Source organism: Babylonia areolata, chromosome 33, assembly GCF_041734735.1.
Source record: "Babylonia areolata isolate BAREFJ2019XMU chromosome 33, ASM4173473v1, whole genome shotgun sequence".
Classification (NCBI taxonomy): domain Eukaryota; kingdom Metazoa; phylum Mollusca; class Gastropoda; order Neogastropoda; family Buccinidae; genus Babylonia; species Babylonia areolata.
Window position 1 is genome coordinate 20,456,500 of NC_134908.1, and position 21,809 is coordinate 20,478,308.

At 41.9% G+C, this 21,809-nt stretch overlaps 2 protein-coding genes across 2 annotated transcripts in view; one reads left to right on the forward strand and one right to left on the reverse strand.

Moving 5' to 3' along the window:
* The window catches only part of LOC143276974 (uncharacterized), a 45,480-nt gene extending 35,590 nt beyond the window's left edge, over positions 1-9,890 (reverse strand). The window contains 5 exon segments of the mRNA XM_076581669.1: positions 43-134; positions 1,597-1,682; positions 5,150-5,258; positions 6,398-6,783; positions 9,851-9,890. Of these exon segments, the coding sequence (XP_076437784.1) occupies positions 43-134; positions 1,597-1,682; positions 5,150-5,258; positions 6,398-6,500 (390 nt within the window). The 5' untranslated portion in view covers positions 6,501-6,783; positions 9,851-9,890.
* Positions 9,891-10,136: 246 nt separating this feature from the next.
* LOC143277017 (uncharacterized) lies at positions 10,137-16,022 on the forward strand. Its single transcript, XM_076581731.1, has 4 exons — positions 10,137-10,174; positions 10,797-11,736; positions 13,590-14,157; positions 15,751-16,022. The coding sequence occupies exons 2-4, from the start codon at positions 11,087-11,089 to the stop codon at positions 16,012-16,014; spliced, it is 1,482 nt and encodes a 493-aa protein (XP_076437846.1). The 5' UTR covers positions 10,137-10,174; positions 10,797-11,086; the 3' UTR covers positions 16,015-16,022.
* Positions 16,023-21,809: the final 5,787 nt, after the last annotated feature.

Consider the following 21,809-nt stretch of genomic DNA (forward strand, 5'->3'; position numbering starts at 1 on the left):
TGTCTCTCTCACACAAAACAAAAACAACAAAAAACCACTAACCTGGGCCATCACTACAGGTAAATCCCGACGTGAAATTTTCATCAGGGCTCTTGACTTGTCAGCAAGTTCTCCTATCTCCCTGCCTGATAAACCTGCAAAAAAAGGGGGAAAAAAGATTACACAATCATATAAATTAAGCAGACTAAACAAATCAGAACAAGATAAAAACACAATAAAAACTAAATAACATAACAAAACAAAATCAAACGAAATTAAATAGATTAAACTGAAATAAAACAAGACGAAAACATACTAAAATACACGAGAATAGAAATATAAAAAAGAAAATCAATCAAACCAATTCACACACACTGACCAGAACTCAAATTTGATACCCAGCAAAATGGTTTGGGAGGCAGATAACTAAAGTCAATCAATCAATCAATCAATCAATCAAATCAAAAACCCTTTATTAATCCACATGGAAATTAAGCTGTGCAATCACAGGCTCATTGTAAATACTGGCATAAAATCATGCGCAACATAAGAAGAGATTAAAACTAGTCAAATAAGAATTCCCAATAGCTGACGATATACTAACCCCCCCCCCCCCCCCCCACACACACACACACACACATACCACATACTCATGTTAAGACAATAGGGTATTGCACAACAATATTAACAAATGAAAAACATCCAACAAAAAAAGGGTATAGATTACTAAAAATGACATGCGCGCACGCACACACGCACGCACACACACACACACACACATGCACACACACTTTCTTGTGTCCTACACATCACTTTCACACACAACCCAACAGTAGACTGATGCAGAATCTAACTCACATGATATAAAACACAATAAAAAGATGATTTATTAACATTTCTATACTGCCAGAGCCTAAAATTAAAGCTATTTAGGCAGTAACTGACCTGCATGCTATTTTTTAAAAAAAGATCATTATATACATGAACTAAATATGAGATTGCCTGGCAATGAAAATAAAGAACAAGAAAAATACAAAAAGATCCAATACTGAAACATACATGTTAGTTCCTAAAGTACACTGCATAAAACAAGTCACAATAAAATACAGCATCACATACACTAGATTTGCCACAAATAAACCAAATGGGGGCACAGCATAAAAACCTGTACCCAAGACAAAAGCTGGCAGGGATAAGTAAACCATAAATATGATTTATTTAAAAAAATTTACAGTAAGATTATGATATTAATTACAGGAGCAAAAATATCTGTATGTGTAAACAAAATAGTCTCAAAGTCTGTGGCCTTTCATGCCCTGCTCTCATGGTGACCTCAGTTTCTATACCCCTCCACTTCCGTGCTTGGGGTGAGTCCTGTCAATGTCATCAGTGTCGGCAGATTCATGGTTGGGGGGAGGGGGGGGGGCTGTTGTTTGAGGGACGTGGTGAGGGTCTCCACTCTGGGATGGACGCTCACTCAGTCTGGCTCCGCGACTAAGCCATTATTGTCGTTAGTAGGGGGCTTAGTAGGTGGTGTCCTAAGTACGTTAAAACAGAACAGGCACCACTGAACACCACCGAAGTGACTCAGCAGCAGTGCAGGGTCTCCTCACTCACCTACACACAGGGCACCATTCATGACTCCCACAGTGGCAGGGACGGCTCCACAACCACGGATAACTCCCTCCACAGCCGTCGCTGTACTGCATCCCCAACAACACACAGCCATGTTCGGTCAATTCAATTCAATTCAATTCAATTCAATTCAAAAACACTTTACTGATCCACATGGAAATTAACATGTGCAATCACAGGCTCGTTGTAAACTATATATATGATAGTCAGTCGTGTCCGACTATGACCATCAGAACAGCAGAGGAGGCAACTGCTGTTCCAACTATTTGGGCTAGAACTTGATTATAGTGGAGAGTGTCTTGCCCAAGTACATCACCACTCTCTTGGCCAAGAGGGTTTTAGGACAGTCGGCGTTGGGGATGGTTCCCAAAGGCCAACTAGCCCCCCAAGGCTGCAGCACTAAGAGCCAGTGCAATTTTGCCTCCTGGTTTGAGAGTCATAGTCCTTCACAAAAGACCAAGCTGTTAAATGGTTTCCCACTGACTGGAGAAACCATTGATAATACAGCTCTCACTTTGCTGTTGGCCCAAATGTAAACTTACGTCAATATGTGATATAATCCGAGTGTTGTAAACACACACACAGAATATACACACCGTAAAAGGCATGAAAACAAGTCAAGTAGGAACTCGCAGTAGCTGACAACCGACTAAAACAAACAACAATCCACACACACATGTGTGTTTAGGTATTGCACAACTGTGAATTGAAAAAGAAAATCCAGCAAATAAATTGCGTATGTTTGAAACCACACAGACGGGCGCAACAGCCGAATGGTTAAAGCGTTGGACTTTCAGTTCCAATCTGAGGGTCCCGGGGTTCAAATCTCGGTGACGGCGCCTGGTGGGTAAACGGTGGAGATTTTTCCAATCTCCCAGGTCAACATATGTGCAGACCTGCTAGAGCCTGAACCACCTTCGTGTGTATACGGCAAGCAGAAGATCAAATACACACGTTAAAGATCCTGTAATCCATGTCCGTGTTCGGTGAGTTATAGAAACAAGAACATACCCAGCATGCACACCCCCGAAAGCGGAGTATGGCTGCCTACATGGCGGGTTAAAAAAAAAAGGTCATACACGTAAACGCCTACTCGCGTTTATACGAGTGAACGGGGGAGTTGCAGCCCATGAACACAGAAGGAGAAACCACACACACACACACACACACACAAATCGAACAGGGAAGATATAAAAAATACACCGAAAGAACAAAGACTGTGTGATACTTGTAACAGTTTAGAAGATGAGATTCACCTTTTAGACAATTGTGTAAAGTACAATACTTACAGACACAGATTCCTAATGGATATATGTCGTCCAAATGCAAAGCCTAGTGAATTGAAATCCTTCTAACAGAAATACAGCCAAGGCTGGCGAAATTTGTTCATGAATGTTTCTCTTCTTAATATGTTTATGTTTCACTGTGTCTTATAAACTTTAAGGTTTTATGACAATAAAAAGTATTCTATTCTATTCTATTCTATTCTATTCACACACACACACACACATGCCATGATATGAATGATGAATGATTTGGATACTTATATAACAGCGACACACACACACACACACATGCCATGATATGAATGATGAATGATTTGGATACTTATATAACAGCCACACACACACACACACACACACACACACACACACACATATGCCATGATATGAATGATGAATGATCTGGATACTTATATAACAGTGACACACACACACACACACACACATATGCCATGATATGAATGATGAATGATCTGGATACTTATATAACAGCGACTATCCTCGGTTCAAAGACCAAGCTCGGGGTTATTTGCTCAACAGGCTGCCTTGCAGATTTGTATTTGTATTTTTTTTTATCACAATAGATTTCTCTGTGTGAAATTCGGGCTGATCTCCCCAGGGAGAGCGCGTCGCTACACTACAGCGCCACCCATTTTTTTTGTATTTTTCCCTGCGTGCACTTTTATTTGTTTTTCCTATCAAAGTGGATTTTCCTACATAATTTTGCCAGGAACAACCCCTTTGTTGCCGTGGGTTCTTTTACGTGCGCTAAGTGCATGCTGCACACGGGACCTCGGTTTATCGTCTCATCCGAATGACTAGCGTCCAGACCACCACTCAAGGTCTAGTGGAGGGGGAGAAAATATCGGCGGCTGAGCCGTGATTCGAACCAGCGCGCTCAAATTCTCTCGCTTCCTAGGCGGACGCGTTACCTCTAGGCCATCACTCCAGATGGGGGGTGCAGCATGTATGGGTTTGTCCAAATGCAGGTATGCTTTCTTGAGAAACTGAAACTGCCTGGACCCTTTCAATGCCAAGCCCATTTCATCGACACAACTATTTGCAATGGGGTTTTTGGTCAGGGAGGGTAACAGTTAAAAAAAAATATTAAAAAAAAAAAAATGCTAGCATGCAAACTACTGAAAGAAAGCATATATAACTGATATTTGTTCTGAATGGAAAATGAACACACTATTCAATTATGATATTTTCACATAAATCTGATGATTTTGTGACAGAAAAATCTTTACAACTACCCAAACGGATATTTCCAGTCCTCGCAGCACTTTTTTTCGTACACCAGGAGGGAACAGAAATTTTCGTCCTAAGGCAGTGAATGGGTTAAATCATTGCTTTTTTTTTTTTAGAGTACATAATTAATCTTCTTTGTGTGTGTGTGTGTGTGTGTGTGTGTGTTTGTGTGTGTGTGTGTGAGTGTGCCGTGGAAGCCGCGATACATAGACTAGAAATGAGTGTGTGGAGGAGGGGGGGTAGAGGAGGTGCAGGGTAAAGTGTGTGGTGTGTGTGTGTGTGTGTGTTGGAGCTCATGTACGTTTATATGTATTTGACTGCGCTTTCATATCTGTGAAACTGCATGTTTGGTGCATATCTGTTATGCATGTGTGGGTGTATGTGTGAATGTGTGTCTTCATGTTTTACATTTATTTGCTTATTTATCATCATTGATGTCTTATTTATTTATTTATTTATTTATTTATTATTATTTTATTAATATTATTATTACTACTACCTTTTTTTATATTATAATTATTATTTATTTATTTATTTATGTAAGCTTATCTATTATTTATTCACCTTTTTTTTTCTTTTTTTTTTTCTCTCAAGGCCTAAGCGCGTTGGGTTAAGCTGCTGGTCAGGCATCTGCTTGGCAGATGTGGTGTAGCGTATATGGATTTGTCTGAACAAATGAGCAGTGATGCCTCCTTGAGCTACTGAAACTGAAACTGAAACTGAGGCTGAGATAAAGTGTGTATGTTCAGCTACCAAACTATGCTAGGCTAAACTACCTCTGGTGTTCCTACTTCTCAACAATGATTTTTGCGACAATGTATAATGCAACAACAACGACACAAAAGAGAAATAAAACGTTTCAAGTGGCAGGACGCTAAAACGAAAAAGCATTATTTACAGTGTGAATCGCTGGAATGTTTGGTGTGTCCAAACAGTTCAGATTTATTAAAAAAAAAAAAAAAAAATTAAATAAAAAAGAATGAATGCTGAGTACTACTCACCCTTCGTTATGTGGGTATGGCATGCCATGGGTTATAATCGTGCTCTCCAAGGCCACAACTGGCTTCCCAGAATGCACTGCTTCCCTCACTTCCTCTGACACTTGCAGACCTGTGGATGAGATCAACAAAGAATACCTATCTTTTTTCTCTTTTTTTTTTTCCTTTTTTTTTCTTTTTTTTTTTAAGTAGCAATACATTTTGCACAAAACGTGGATGACCAAAACAATGTTTGCAATTTTTCATTCATCTTTTTTTCTGAAGCCTTTGAAAAGTCAGTCTGGTTTTTGTTGTTGGTTTTTTTTTGTTTGGTTTGGTTGGTTTTTTTGTTGTTTTTTTTGCAAAGCATTCTGATAATACTTTGTGGGCAGAGGGGTGGAGGAGGGGGGGAATGTGTGTGTGTGTGTGTGTGTGTGTGTGTGTGTGTGAATTTCATGTACAGGTGAAGGGAACTTGAAATGGTACCAGGCAATGGAAACAGATAACATTAAATATGACAAGACAAGACAAGACAATGGTTTATTTGTTAGGCCTCTGGCCCATAACAAAGGAGTGGGTCACTAACAGAAATATTACATAATGAATCAAATAGTGTGAATAATATATCAATGCGCATGTGACTTGCAAGCTCTCTCTCTCTCTCTCTCTCTCTCTCATTATCTCTCTCTCTCTCCTCTCCCCTCCCTGAAACACATGCTCGCGCGCTAAACACACAGATCCAGCGATCTGGATTAAGTGAAATGCTGACAAGCTAACAAAAACTTACAAAAATTAATTACAAATTGCAAGAATCGGAAAAAAGGGGGGAGGGGGGATTTAACATTAAATATGACAGTGGTGCAGGGAAGCAGAATCACTCAGTGTTGTCTTAACACTGGCAATATCCACACACACACACACACACACACACACACACACACACACACACACACACACACACACACACACACTCACACAAGTTTCAAGTTTTAATTATCCTTTCACTCCTATTGCAGTATGGAGGATTACTACAAAATAAGCTTTTCATGCCCAGAACAAAACATTTCCAAATACACAACAATGTCACATAAAAGTTGAAAAAACACAAATGTCTTTTAACTCCCAAAGAAGAACTAGGCAACAATTGCAAATCTAATCATCTTACTTGCAGCTAAAAGGACTTTTTTTGCCTCCTTTGAGCATATTACACACACACAGAGAAACACAGACACAGACACAGACACACATAATCACACACCGTTCTCAACATACCTCTTCTTGAACACTGTGTCGTCAACCCCCTCCCCACTCTCCCACCTTGCAGAGACGCTGTCCGTACACACCACACAGAACCACCGCAGTCCGAAAGTCCCATGCTTAGCGGTCTCCTAAAGAACATCCTGGAAGGCTTCCCGGATTGTCCGAAGGACAGCCACCTTTTAGAGAATGTCTGCCTACATTGGCACATCTTCAAGGTATGACTCAGCGTGTATTTATGTGGCGCCGAGAGACACGCAGATGCCAGACTGGTGCTGTTTCTTGCGGTCCCTGGTCTGAGAGAGAGCGGCACCATTCTTGAGAGGTGTGGCAAGGCGTTTGCGAGGAATGGCTGTTTCATTGTCATCACCGGACGTGGAACATATCCTGTCAGCGTGGACCTGTTGGGAGTTCAAAAAAAAAAAAAAAAAGAACAGTGTTAAATCCCTTCAGTGCTAAACCATTGGTGAGTTTAGTTCAGTTCAGTTCAGTTCAATTCAGTCGCTCAACGAGGCGTCACTGCGTTTGGACAAATCCATATACGCTACACCGCATCTGTCAAGCAGATGCCTGACCAGCAGCATAACCCAAAACACTTAGGCCTTGAGAGAGAGAAAAAAAAAGGAAAAAAAAAACATTGGTGAAATGAAGGAGGATTCTATAGACTGGATAGTATATAATTTTATGATTGAGTAACTACCTGAAAAGATCATGTTTATGGATGATAAGCTATGCAAAAAATTATCATACATATATATGAAATTATTGAAGAGAGCTTCTTATTTGTCTTATTGCATTTGTTTAATTTCTTTTACTGTAATGTAGAGGAGGTGCAGGGTAATGTGTGGTGTGTGTGTGTGTGTGTGTGTGTGTGTGTGTGTTGGAGCTCATGTACGTTTATATGTATTTAACTGTGCTTTCATATCTGTGAAACTGCATCTTTGGTGCATATCTGTTATGCATGTGTGGCTGTATGTGTGAATGTGTGTCTTCATGTTTTACATTTATTTGCTTATTTATCATCATTGTTATCTTATTTATTTATTTATTTATTTATTATTATTATTTTATTATTATTACTACTACCTTTTTTTAATATAATTATTATTTATTTATTTATTTATGTAAGCTTATCTATTATTTATTCACCTTTTTTATTTTTATTTTTTTCTCAAGGCCTGACTAAGCGCGTTGGGTTACGCTGCTGGTCAGGCATCTGCTTGGCAGATGTGGTGTAGCGTATATGGATTTGTCCGAACGCAGTGACGCCTCCTTGAGCTACTGAAACTGAAAACTGAAACTTACTGTAATTTTGTGATTGTGATATCAATGTTCTGATGGTGTGTCGTTTTTAGTATTGTTATTCTCATGAATGCTATTTATTATTCCCTTTCTCTCTCTGCGAGTATTAAATAAACAGGGATGAGCACACTAGCTCTGTGAAGAGCTTGCTATTGTGTTTTGTAGTAATTTTATGTGAAAGGTATTTTCATGTGTGCATTCATATTAGTGGGGTGTGGGGTGGTGAAAAAGTATGTGATTTTGGGGTGTATGGGTGGTTAGGAGGAGGGTGAGCGAGAGGAGGGGGGGGGGAATGGGGGCATGGGGGGGGATTCACTTTTAGAGATGTTCAGTTTTCCTGAATGGATTTGCTAAACTTTTGCTGTTTGGAGCTGGGTTTTTTTTGTTGTTGTTGTTTGTTTGTTTTTTTACTGTATTATCTGTGTCATGTTCCAAATACGTTGTTGGTGTGGATCTTCTGCTAGTCTTACAGGCAGATGTTTGGAACTTTTCTGGTAGCGGAGCTGGAAAGCAGTAGCAGCAGTAACAGCAGCAGTAGTAGTAGTGGTTGTAGTACTCAGTACTAGTAGTAGTGGTAATAATAATACTAGTATAGTGACAAGGGAAACTTTTGATTTTTTTTTTTTTTAATAAATCCTTCTTTGTTTCATTACATATTCGAGTAGAAAATGTTGGTCAAGGTTTACAACGCTTCATCATCCAGTTTATTTCTTTGTCAAATTTTCTATTAAAAAAAAAAAAAAAAAATTGAGAATTCAAGTGGTATTGTCCAGTTGATTCTTGAGTGCAGTAGTTGATGGTGCTGGGTTTTTTATGAGTGGTACTTTATTTCCTTACATTCGTACTGCAGCAAAACTTTCTCATAATTAGTATTTGAAGGTGGGAAAGGTTGTACAAAAAATCTTGACTGTATATAGGGTGGTGAGGCACTTTTACTTTCACTGCGTTGACGGCCACTATCATCAATTTGATTTTTACGCCGTTTTTGTTGGGTTGCGATGAAAGAAAAACAAAGTACAGAAAGCGACAGACCTATTAGTGAGGATGAAAACCTAGTCCTACTCTGAGTGGGTTCTCCAGCAGGCTACTATCACTTCACTTTTCGCCCTTCCGAGCTAGCCGGTCCTTTGCTGATCTAAGACAGCAGGGCCCCAAAAATAAATTTTAAAAAACCAAAAGTATTGGGGTAAGAGAGGGGGTGGGGAGGAGGAGGGGGTGTTGGGGACCTGTTATCTAATTAACTACTGATTGGGGGGCACCCTAGACTTAAAGGTGTCCAAGGTGTCTGCTCACGCCAGAAACCTTTGTCTCGCTCTATAAGTCCCTGGTGAGACCAGTCATTGAATATGGTCATTCAGTTTGGCAGCCAAGACACAAGACCCTACGCACTGACATAGAGGATGTACAGAGGCGAGCAACCCGCCTGATAGGCTCCCTGAAGCAGCTGTCCTACCCAGAGCGTCTCGCTAGTCTGAGACTGCCTAGCCTGGAACATCGCCGAACAAGAGGTGACATGATAGATGTGTACAAGTACGTACACGGAATATACGACACAGATCGACCCGTGCTGCACCTCTTTCAAGGCAGGGATACCCGGGGAAACACCCTCAAGCTGGCCAAGGGTCATTGCAGGCTGAGCTTGCGTGCTGGGTATTTTTCCCAGAGAGTCGTCACTGTATGGAATGGCCTCCCTGATAGTGTGGTGACCGCCCCATCAGTAAACGCCTTTAAAAACAGACTGGACACGCATTGGAAGAGCCTGCCTACACTGTACGACCCAGCCTGTCACCATTAATATGCCACGCCTATAGCTGTTTCAGGCAGGTTGTTCCAGTCACGTATCGTTCTGGGGCGAAAGAGGGTACACAACTTAATGCATCACACAATTACAAAACTCCTTTCTCTTCTGCACATCTTTGCAACACTTCACTATCACAGATGCAAAGGCACACATGGCACACAACATTCATCGAAATAATATGTTTCACTTCTTTTCCCCCCATGCTTTCAACATCGCACATCTTATCGTATCAGAAATATTCTTATCAATATCATTTTGTGACATTCAGTTGAAATTTTCACAAAGTAAAAGATCTAACATGGTAAGACGAGTGATACTGATAATAATATGACTACTGATAAAGATAATGCAGTCAGATATCTTACAGTTTTCGAGCAGACCAGCACTGTCAACTTTCTCTTTGTGGTGAAAATTTCCGGTGACCTTTGCTCCCAAGGGAGGTAAAAATAAAAGAGTCGATTAAAAATTAAACCACATAACAAGCAGTGAAAATTATGTGTTAATTATCTTCTTTATTTTTCTGTTTATCTATCTGACTATCTATTTCTTTATCTGTCTGTCGATCAGTCTGAATGTTTACCTTCTCACTTTGAGCCTGCAGGATTATCGCCCTTGATCATGGGGGGGTTACTCTCTTTACTTTTGGTTTCTGGTAACTCAAGAACGTTCCTGTGATTCGATCGTTCAAGGTCTGTATCTCATTTCTTGTCAACAATAAGTCGTCTCGTTGTGAGCTGTTGTTGTTTTGTATCGGATTTTATCCCCCTTTTTTTCATTCCACTATTACTGTCAGAATGTTACACATAAAAATCGTGTCGTGAAATGACCAGCAGGTGAGCTCTCACTTTCACTGCGTTGACGGCCACAATCATCAATTTGATTTTTACGCCGTTTTTGTTGGGTTGCGATGAAAGAAAAACAAACTACAGAAAGCGACAGACCTATTAGTGAGGATGAAAACCTAGTCCTACTCTAAGTGGGTTCTCCGGCAGGCTACTATCACTTCACTTTTCGCCCTTCCGAGCTAGCCAGTCCCTCGCTGATCAAAGACAGCAGGGCCCCAAAAATAAATTTTAAAAAACCAAAAGTATTGGGGTAAGAGAGGGGGTGGGGAGGAGGAGGGGGGTAGGGGACCTATTATCTAATTAACTACTGACTGGGGGGCACCCTAGACTTAAAGGTGTCCAAGGTGCCTGCTGCTATAGCTGTTTCAGGCAGGTTGTTCCGACTCAGTGTGTGTGTGTGTGTGTGTTTAGAAACTGACCAGTCAGTTCTGATTCTTCTGTAACCTTGTGACGTTTTCTTTTACAGATTTGTAGCAACAACTGCTGAAAGCTTCAGGAGAAAACAGAACAGCGACAGTGCAGGATTTTTAAGTGTATTGCACAAGCATTTGGTACATTGTTTTATTGAAAACAAATTCCACAGGTAGTAGATATACTCAAAATGGTTAGTACACACTCCGTCAGTTGTGTTGGACGTTCAAGGTTACATCTGTGTTTTTACAACAACAGAAAAGCAGTGTACTGTGACATCCTCTGAGATGTATACAGATTGCTTGTGGATGAGACTGATTCAGACAGTTCTCGATTATTAGTAACATGAATGCCCGAATCCCCACGTCTGTGTCTGGTCTGAACAGACTGTTGAAGGTGTTGAGTCTGAGACAGTGTAAGAGAGCACTGAGCAGTGCAGAAACACTGACTTGTACAGAAGAGTGCAGGACACTGTTAACTCCTTCAAACAGTGTTCAACCACACAGTCATGAAACTTGTAAAAGTGCAGACACCGCACATTCTGTCAGCTCCCAACAGTTCAACGAAACAAGCCACTGCAGACTCTTTCCAACCTTCAGTCTCTCTCTCACCACACACCCAGCGCGCACGTTAACACACGAGCACAGACCTCCGCCACCACCAACAATTAGGAAGCAGAGACAGCTTCACACAAGCCCCCAACATCACACACACCTCACCAGCGCATCATCACGACGGAACGCGACCCAGACCGACCAAGCCCGGTCCAAGAAGCGAATCCCCTTGCGGCAAGTGGAGGACATCGAGGAGGTGCTGACCCAGCATGCCGAGGTCATCCTGGAGTTCGCGGAGGTGCTGGGTTGCGGTGAGGTGGCCATGAGGGACATGGTTCGCCGCGACACGCGCCTCGTGACCCAGTTTGACAAAGAGGCGGTGATGGCCAAAATGAGGCTGCTGCTTGACAACGGCTTCGCTCCAGCCGAGATCCTCAGCAGGTTGTTGGACAAAGTTGGAAGGATTTTTGGGGGTTGATGTTGTTGTTGTTGTTATTGGTGGTGATGGTGGTGTAGGTTGAGGAGTTTTCAGTTTTTGTGGGTTGGCGGGGGTGTTGTGTCCTCAATGGGAAAAGTGGCTGCTACTACTACTACTACTAATACTACTACAACTTATGATGATAATGATCATGATGACGATGATCATAATTATGCACTTATATAGTGGTTTTAAACATTCCAGAGCATTTTAGAATAGCATATCAGTCAAGGCTGAGAAAAGGCAGAGAATTCTAGGTTTTGTACAGCTGAAGAACTGGAATCTTATTTCTTTCTTCTGCATTCATCTGCTGCCTATTTTGTGTTGATGAGTGTGTGTGTGTGTGCGCGCACGCGCATAAAGCATGCACACATGTGCGTGTCAGTATAAATTTTAAACGCAGGCATTTATCATGTATGAAGAGCCATGGCTTCATCATGCTGGCTGACAACTTGTTGTTCATCAATTTTGTGTCTTTTCACTGACGGGCGCAATAGCTGAGCGGTTAAAGCGTTGGACTGTCAATCTGAGGGTCCCGGGTTCGAATCATAGTGACGGCGCCTGGTGGGTAAAGGGTGGAGATTTTTACGATCTCCCAGGTCAACATATGGTGCAGACCTGCTAGTGCCTGAACCCCCTTCGTGTGTATATGCAAGCAGAAGATCAAATACGCACGTTAAAGATCCTGTAATCCATGTCGGCGTTCGGTGGGTTATGGAAACAAGAACATACCCAGCATGCACACCCCCGAAAACGGAGTATGGCTGCCTACATGGCGGGGTAAAAACGGTCATACACGTAAAAGCCCACTCGTGTGCATACGAGTGAACGCAGAAGAAGAAGAAGAAGTGTCTTTTCACTGAGAGTGATACTAGATGATATAAAAAAAAAAATGATAACAACAGTGATAATGATGATGATAATGATAATAACAATGATAATTTTTAAGGGGAAGTGGGGGTTGGGGAGGAGAGGGTTTAGAAGGGTGGTGGTGGTGATACAATCAACTGGGTATAGGGGAAGGGGGCCTGAGTGAATACATAGGCTGTATGTGTGTTGTTGTTGTTGTTGTGTGTGCCGTGCATTTAATTTTTTTTTCCAATTAGTATGATTTTTTAAATTAGAAACCACAAGAAACAAACAAACCCATGTGTGTGTGTGTGCTGTGCTAGGGTATTTTTCCAATTATGATTTTTAGATTAGAAACAAGAAGAAAAAGGATATTTTTTCCAGTTGTTATGATTTTTAGATTAGAAGCAAGAAGAAAAAAAAACAAAAAAACACATGTGTGTGTGTGTGTGTGCTGTGCTAGGATATTTTTCCAGTTATGATTTTTAGATTTGAAACAAGAAGAAAAAAACAAACCCATGTGTGTGTGTGTGCTGTGCTAGGATATTTTTTTCCAATTATTATGATTTTTAGATTAGAAGCAAGAAGGAAAAAAAAAAAAAAACCATGTGTGTGTGTGTGTGTGTGTGTGTGTGCTGTGCTAGGATATTTTTCCAGTTGTTATGATTTTTAGATCAGAAGCAAGAAGAAAAAAAACAAACCCGTGTGTGTGTGTGTGTGTGTGTGTGCTGTGCTAGGATATTTTTCCAATTATTATAATTTTTAGATTAGAAGCAAGAAGAAAAAAAAACAAAAAAAAAACCCACAACCATAAATACCTGTTTATGGGAATGTTTGATAATAAGGAACCCCCCCCACCCCCCCCCCCCACCCCCCCAAAAAAAAAAAAAAATCAAAGATTGACACCGCCAGTGAGTCATAAATGTTCTTGACAACAGAGCCTTTCTCTCCCCACTTGTCACCCCAGGTACCAGGTGTTCTCAAGAAGTTACGACCGCATCCTCACCCGCCTGCGAGCCATGGAACCGGTCAAGCGCTACAAGCACAGCATCGCCATCCTCCTCCTCTCAGACCCGGACTTCAAGGCACGCATGGACCTCTACCTCAAGGAGGTGGCCGTCATGGGAGACCACCCCTCCCAAGCCAGCTTCATGGCGGATCTCCTGGAGTGCACCCAAGAGGAGCTCATGACCCTCGTCGAGGAGCAGCAGCACGAGTTCCTCCTGACCATGCCCCCCAGCAGACTTGAGGAAGTTGTGAGTCTCCTCCGCTCCTACGGCTTCAGCGCGGCGGACATGCGGCGGAAGTGCCTGATGCTGAAGTGCCTTCCGGACGTGGCTCGTGAGAGGCTGCGGCACGTGGTGGAGGCCGGGGTCTTCGACAGGCAGCTGGTGCCTTACATCCTGACCAACTCAGACGCCCACTTCCAGTCCAGTTTCGCTACCTGGGTGGACAACGCTCAGGCGCTGGGCGAACACGCCAACGAGAGGGAGCTCCTTATGCACAAGCTGCAGTGCTCCGAAGAGGACATCAAGGTTTGTATTTGTCTTTGTATTACGGGCGCAATAGCCGAGTGGTTAAAGCGTTGGACTTTCGATCTGAGCGTCCCGGGTTCGAATCTCGGTGACGGCGCCTGGCGGGTAAAGGGTGGAGATTTTTCCAATCTCCCAGGTCAACATATGGTGCAGACCTGCTAGTGCCTGAACCCCCTTCGTGTGTATACGCCAGCAGAAGATCAGATACGCACGTTAAAGATCCTGTAATCCATGTCAGCGTTCGGTGGGTTATGGAAACAAGAACATACCCAGCACGCACGCCCCTGAAAAACAGAGTATGGCTGCCTACATGGCAGGCTAAAAACTGTCATGCACGTAAAAGCCAACTCGCGTACATACGAGTGAACATTGGAGTTGCAGTTCTGGAATGAAGAAGAAGAAGTATTTGTATTTGTATTACTCTTTTTGTCAAAGAGATTTCTCTGTGTGAAATTCGGGCTGCTCTCCCCAGGGAGACCAGAACTGAAAAAAACAAAACAAAAAAACACAAAAAAAAACCAGCCATTAGGAATATAACAAAGACACAAATGTAAAAAAAAAATATCCCAGACACCATTTCATACATTCATTCCACACATTGCAGGTAATATTTCAAATGTAAAAAAATAACATAAAGAATCAATAAACATTATTTTGATTATGTATACCTGTGAGCATAGCCTACTACATTGCACATTGATTATAATAGAACAACATAAGATTATGATAGATAGCAAAAGAAGAACTACCCTGGAAAACAGAGTGTGGCTGCCTACATGGTGGGTTGGTCGGGGGTTGGTGGTAAAAACGGTCATACACGTAAAAGCCCACTCGTGTACATACGAGTGAACGTGGGAGTTGCTGCCCACGAACGAAGAAGAAGAAGAATTTTAAATGTAAAAACAGAAAGAATCAATAAACATTATTTTGATTATGTATACCTATGAGCATAGCCTACTACATTGCACATTGATTATAACAGACAATATAAGATTATGAGAGATAACAAAAGAAGAACTACCCCCGAAAACAGAGTATGGCTGCCTACATGACAGGGGGCGTGGGGGGGGGGGGGGGGGAGTAAAAACGGTCACACATGTAAAAGCTCACTCGTGTATATACGAGTGAACGTGGGAGTTGCAGCCCACGAACGAAGAAGAAGAAGAAGAAGAATTTTAAATGTAAAAACAGAAAGAATCAGTAAACATTATTTTGATTATGTGTACCTGTGAGCATAGCCTACTACATTGCACATTGATTATAATAGAACAACATAAGATTATGATAGATAACAAAAGAATAACTACCCCTGAAAACAGAGTATGGCTGCCTACATGGCGGGTTGGTCGGGGGTTGGGGGTAAAAACGGTCATAAACGTAAAAGCCCACTCGTGTATATACGAGTGAACGTGGGAGTTGCAGCCCACGAACGAAGAAGAAGAAGAAGAAGAATTTTAAATGTAAAAACAGAAAAAATCAATAGACATTTTTTTTCTTTTTTCTTTTTGAATATATGATTATGACCATAGCCTTGTACATTGCACGTTGATTATGATAGATAAGATCAGTAACAACCTGTTTATATCTTTTCAGGTTCTGATGAAGCGGAAGCGGCAAGTGGCCAGGATGAGGCCGGGGAAGATCGCCCGCTGCGTGGACGTCCTGCGGGAGGAGGTGGGGCTGTCGCCGGAGACGATCCTGCGGCACGGGAGCCTGCTGTACTACAGCCCCCGGCGACTGCAGGCACGCTGGGCCCTCCTCAGGCCCCTGGACCTGTCCGAGGCAGCACGCGCCCGGGAGCTGCAGCTGTCGGAGAAGCAGTTTGCGGCCAAGTACGGTTACTGGAGTGATGGTTGAGGTTTTTTGGGGGGGAGAGGAGGGATTGGGGTTGGAGGGGGCGGGGGGGGGGGGGGGGTTCAGGGGTTGGGGGGGTGGGGAGGGATGGTTAGAGCGTTGCTACTGTTGTGGTGTTGATTACGATGCATGCATCTACGTATAGTCACAAACTATGTTTGTGTGTACACACACTCGAGCAAACAGGGGTACTGTTTCTCTCTCTCTCTCTCTCTCTCTCTCGCTCTCTCTCTCTCAAACACGTTTCACGTTTTAATTATCCTTTCACTCCTATTGGAGTATGGAGGATTACTGCAAAATAAAGTTTTCATGCCCAGAACAAATATTTCCAAATACACAACAGTGTCACATAAAAGTTGAGAAAACACAAATGTCTTTTAACTCCAAAAGTGTTGTTAGGCAACATTTGCAAATCTAATCATCTTACTTACAGATAAAATGACTTTTTTGCCTCCTTTGAGCATATTAGAAAAATTAAAAACCGATTTTGGAGACAAATATTTTTTAGGAACATATCTATTTCGTAACTGATCATAACTGGGACATTCCATTATAAAATGAAGCTCATCCCCAATCACAGACATGTTACAAACCTTACAAAGTCGTAACTCTCGTGGCATGCCTTTGTGTCTCCCTGTTTCTATTTCCAGCTTATGATTACTACTTTGAAATCTGAAGAAGCTGATAACGTAATTATCAGGCGCGCACACACACACACACACACACACACACACACACACACACACACACACACACACACTGGTGTGACTGACAGATTTAGGCACGGGAAGAAAATCCATTTAATCCTCCTTCCTTCCCCAATCCCTGCACCTTTTGTTTGTGTGTGAGTGTGTGTGTATGCGTTTGTGTGAGTGTGTGTGTAGCTGTGTGTGTGACTGGGTGTGTGTGTGTGTGTGTGTGTGAGTGCTGATATTACTGAACGCATGTGTCAAAATCACCATCTAGTGAATAGACAACACACCGAAAAGAAAAAAAGAAGAATCCTTTGATGTGAATATTGAATTTCATATTGAAGAAGATTTTAAGATGAATTTCCTTTTTGTGTGTGTGTGTGTGTGTTATTGTTCTTGCAGGCAGTGATCAGTCTTGATCACAGCAACCTTTCAACAACATTTTCCAGGTGTGATTTTCAGAACAGCTTTTGTTAGACAGGACTGTACATAGTGTGTAAGGAATGAAAGATCATTACTATGTGCTTTATGTTCGTGTTGCAAATGATGTGTATATGTAATTTTGAGTGCATCCTGGCCTTCTGATGGATTGAAAAATGCATTTTTGAAGATATTCGTTTTGACTTTTTACTATAATTTGTTTTACCATTTGCAATTTGGTATGTTTGTTCATTCAGTTCTGTCTGTCTGTCTGTCTGTCTTCCTCACTTCTTTTCTCTCTCTCTCTCTCTCTCTCTCTCTCTCTCTCTGTGTCTCTCTCCGTCTCTCTTTTCTTTCTTTGAATTCATATCAGTTTTTAAAAGCCAGAAAAACCTTGCTGGTTTTAGACTTGAGAAATCTGGGCAATGTCAAACACTAAAGCACACGTGCATGCCAAGCTAACATGCGCTCTCACCTACATGCACACACACACACACACACACACACACACACACACACACACACACACACACACACACACACACACACTAACACATTCACTCACTCATCCCACACACACACCACACACACACACACACACACACACACACACACTAACACATTCACTCACTCATCCCACACACACACTACACACTACACACACACACACACACACACACACACACACACACACACCCCCCACACTACACACACACACTCACTCACTCACTCACCCCCCACCCCCCCCTCACACCCACACACACACACACACCAACACTAACACTAACACATCCACTCACTCACTCACCTCCCCCCCCCACTACACACACTACACACACACACACACACACACACATACCCCACACTACACACACACACACTCACTCACTCACTCACCCCCCACCCACACGCCCACACACACACACACACACACACACACACACTTGTTTTGGGTCAGTTTCTTCTAAATCGTGATGTTTATTTTGGTACCTGGAACACTGCAGGGTTATCTTTTTACCTTGTCAACAGGTATGTGGGCTGGAAATGGTATCAGATATCTGTGATCATTGTTCTTGCCCCTCTGTTCAGCTTATAGTTCTGTCAGTGTATATCTCTGAAAGATAAGGCATGACCTGGGTTTCTTTCGGAAATAGAAGTAAACTATCTGATCAGAATTCATGGAATGCGTGTTTTGTCTGAGTATTAAATGGTTGAGATGATGACGACCTGTAGGATGTATAATCCATGGAATACATATAATCAAAGTACAGCAGATGCTGTGTGGAAAAAGAGAGAAAGAAAAAAAAAAGAAAAAGAAAATGGATAAACCAAAATGAAATAAGATTTTTTTTTTAAAGTTTTATTCAATTCCAACCTTCAGTGAAATGAGATAAGCAATGAACAAGTTGGTTTTTTTTTTACACCCAGCTCGCATAAAAGGGTGAATATGAATAAATGCATTAAAAAAAAAATATATATATATATATAATAGAGAGAGAGGGGGGGAGAGAGTGGGGAGAGAGAGAGGGAGAGAGTGTGGAGAGAGAGGGGGGAGAGAGAGAGTGTGTGGGGGGAGAAAGAAAGAGGGAGAGAGAGAGTGGGGAGAGAGAGGGGTGGGAGAGAAAGCGAGAGAGACAGTGTGGAGAGAGAGAGAGAGAGATTAAAATAAAATAAAATTTCATAAACACATAGATAAATGAAATAAAATGTACTATCACGAAAAGAAATGCATAGAAGGCAAACAATTAAACAGTTAAATTGGAGTGATAGCCAAGAGGTAACGCGTCCGCCAAGGTAGCGAGAGAATCTGAGCGCGCTGGTTCGAATCACGGCTCAGCCGCCGATATTTTATCCCCCTCCACTAGACCTTGAGTGGTGGTCTGGACACTAGTCATTCTGATGACATGATAAACCAAGGTCCCATGTGCAGCATTCACAGCGCACATAAAAGAACCCACGGCAACAAAAGGGTTGTTTCTGGCAAAATTCTGTAGAAATATCCACTTCGATAGGAAAAACAAATGAAACTGTACGCAGGAAAAAAAAAAAAAAAAAATGGGTGGCACTCTCAGTGTAGCGACACGCTCTCCCTGTGGGGATGAGCAGCTCAAATTTCACACAGAGAAATCTGTTGTGACGAAAAGAGAAATACAATACAATACAATACAATACAACCAACAAGAATAGGACATATTCTGCGAAAAAAACCCACAAAGCAACACAGTTTCAGTTTCAGTAGCTCAAGGAGGCGTCACTGCGTTCGGACAAATCCATATACGCTACACCACATCTGCCAAGCAGATGCCTGACCAGCAGCGTAACCCAACGCGCTTAGTCAGGCCTTGAGTGAAAAAAAAAAAGGGTGGATAAATAATAGATAAGCTTACATAAATAAATAAATAAATAATAATTATAATATTTTTTTTAAAAAGGTAGTAGTAATAATGATAATAAAATAATAATAGTAATAAATAAATAAATAAATAAGGTAACAATGCAACACAATACGAAGCAATATATTACACACATGTGCTCAATGACGTACATTAGATGCGTTCAATGACGGGCGCAATAGCCGAGTGGTTAAAGCGTTCGACTTTCAATCTGAGCGTCCCGGGTTCGAATCACGGTGACGGCGCCTGGTGGGGAAAGGGTGGAGATTTTTACGATCTCCCAGGTCAACATATGTGCAGACCTGCTAGTGCCTGAACCCCCTTCGAGTGTATACGCAAGCAAAAGATCAAATATGCACGTTAAAGATCCTGTAATCCATGTCAGCGTTCGGTGGGTTATGGAAACAAGTACATACCCAGCATGCACACCCCCGAAAGTGGAGTATGGCTGCCTACATGGCGGGGTAAAAACGGTCATACACGTAAAAGCCCACTCGCGTATATACGAGTGAACGTGGGAGTTGCAACCCACGAACGCAGAAGAAGAAGAAGATGGCTTCATAAGTCAATGACCACCTCCTGTATATATTGATCTGCCTACCGTAATCAGAACACCATTTAGCATGCGTGTATGCAGTCATCAACGTCACACACACACAAAAATTTTGTGTGTGTCTGTGTCTGTGTCAGCATATGTGTGCCTACGTCAAGGGTCATAATAATTAAGTCTTCTCTGTATAATTATGTCAGTGTTGAGGTGTGGGTGGATGCGCACGTGTGAACATCTGTGTGCATGTATTGTGTGTGTGTGTGTGTGTGTGTGTGTGTAGTGTTAGTGTGAGCGTGTGTCTTTTTTTCTTCTTTTTTTGAAAACACAATGAAAGCACAATATTATGACATGTAAAGTATTCCATGCAATACAAATGTGAGTAAGTGTATATATCGGATATATCATGTTTATACGTCATCAGTCAAATATGAGATAAGATATCCATGCCACTCGAATTGTCTCATTTGCATATATCTTGACGAGTGCACTAATACTAGTACTAGTGACAACAGGGGTGGGGAAGGGATGGGACTACTGTATTTGTATTTGTATTCCTTTTTATCACAACAGATCTCTCTGTGTGAAATTCGGGCTGCTCTCCCTAGGGAGAGCGCGTCGCTACACTGACAGCGCCACCTTTTTGTTTCTTTTTTTTTCCCCTACGTGCAGTTTTATTTGTTTTTCCTATCGAAGTGGATTTTTCTACAGAATTTTGCCAGGAGCAACCCTTTTGTTGCCGTGGGTTCTTTTACGTGCGCTAAGTGCGTGCTGCACACGGGACTACCTCGGTTTATCCTCTCATCCGAATGACTAGCGTCCAGACCACCACTCAAGGTCTCAGTGGAGGGGGAGAAAATATCGGCGGCTGAGCCGTGATTCGAACCAGCGCGCTCAGATTCTCTTGCTTCCTAGGCGGACGCGTTACCTCTAGGCCATCACTCCTCTTGTATTAACATTCATTATAAATCACAACGTCATAGCTGCCAATATATGAGAGTGAATGAAGTGTGTGTGAGAGAGAGAGACAGAGTTAAAGAGACAGGCAGAAATCATATCATGTATTCAGTAGAACATGGTTTGTTTACTTGCAGACTCAAGTTTTCAAATCAAATTCAAAAGGAATCTGCCACTGAGTAATGCACACTGAGCAGAAAGCAGGGAAGTATTTAATCGGTTCTTCCCAGCATCTATTTGTAATTGACTCTGTGTGTGTGTGTGTGTGTGTGTGTGTGTGTGTGTGTGTGTTATGCATTGACTGTAATGTAGTATACTGATTAGTTTCAAGAAGTCGGGCATACATAGAGTGTGTCTGCCTGTCTGTCTGTGATATGCGCTGACTGTAATGTAATAGACTGTTTTGTTTCAAAAAGTGGCTGGCATTCACAGTGTTTGTGTGTGTGTGTGTGTGTGTGTGTGTGTTCTGAGACTTGTATTTTGTATTTATGTCATTGGGGAAGATGTGGTGCATTTTTGGTTTCATTAGGGGGCGAGGTAAACTCCTTGGAAAGAAGTGAAAAGCTAAACAAACAACAATTTTATAACTTTGTGAATGTACGTAGTTTATTCGGCAGATTAAACAGACACTATAATATCTTTGTGGCTACAGATTTGCTAAACGACGAACAGTCCCATATAAGGTGCCTGAAACGTCAAACAATTCGCGTGTGGGACTGGTAAATGACGTAAAAACTGCTTAATTTGCGAATCAATAGCTATGACCTTCACACTTCTTTGATTCGCGAT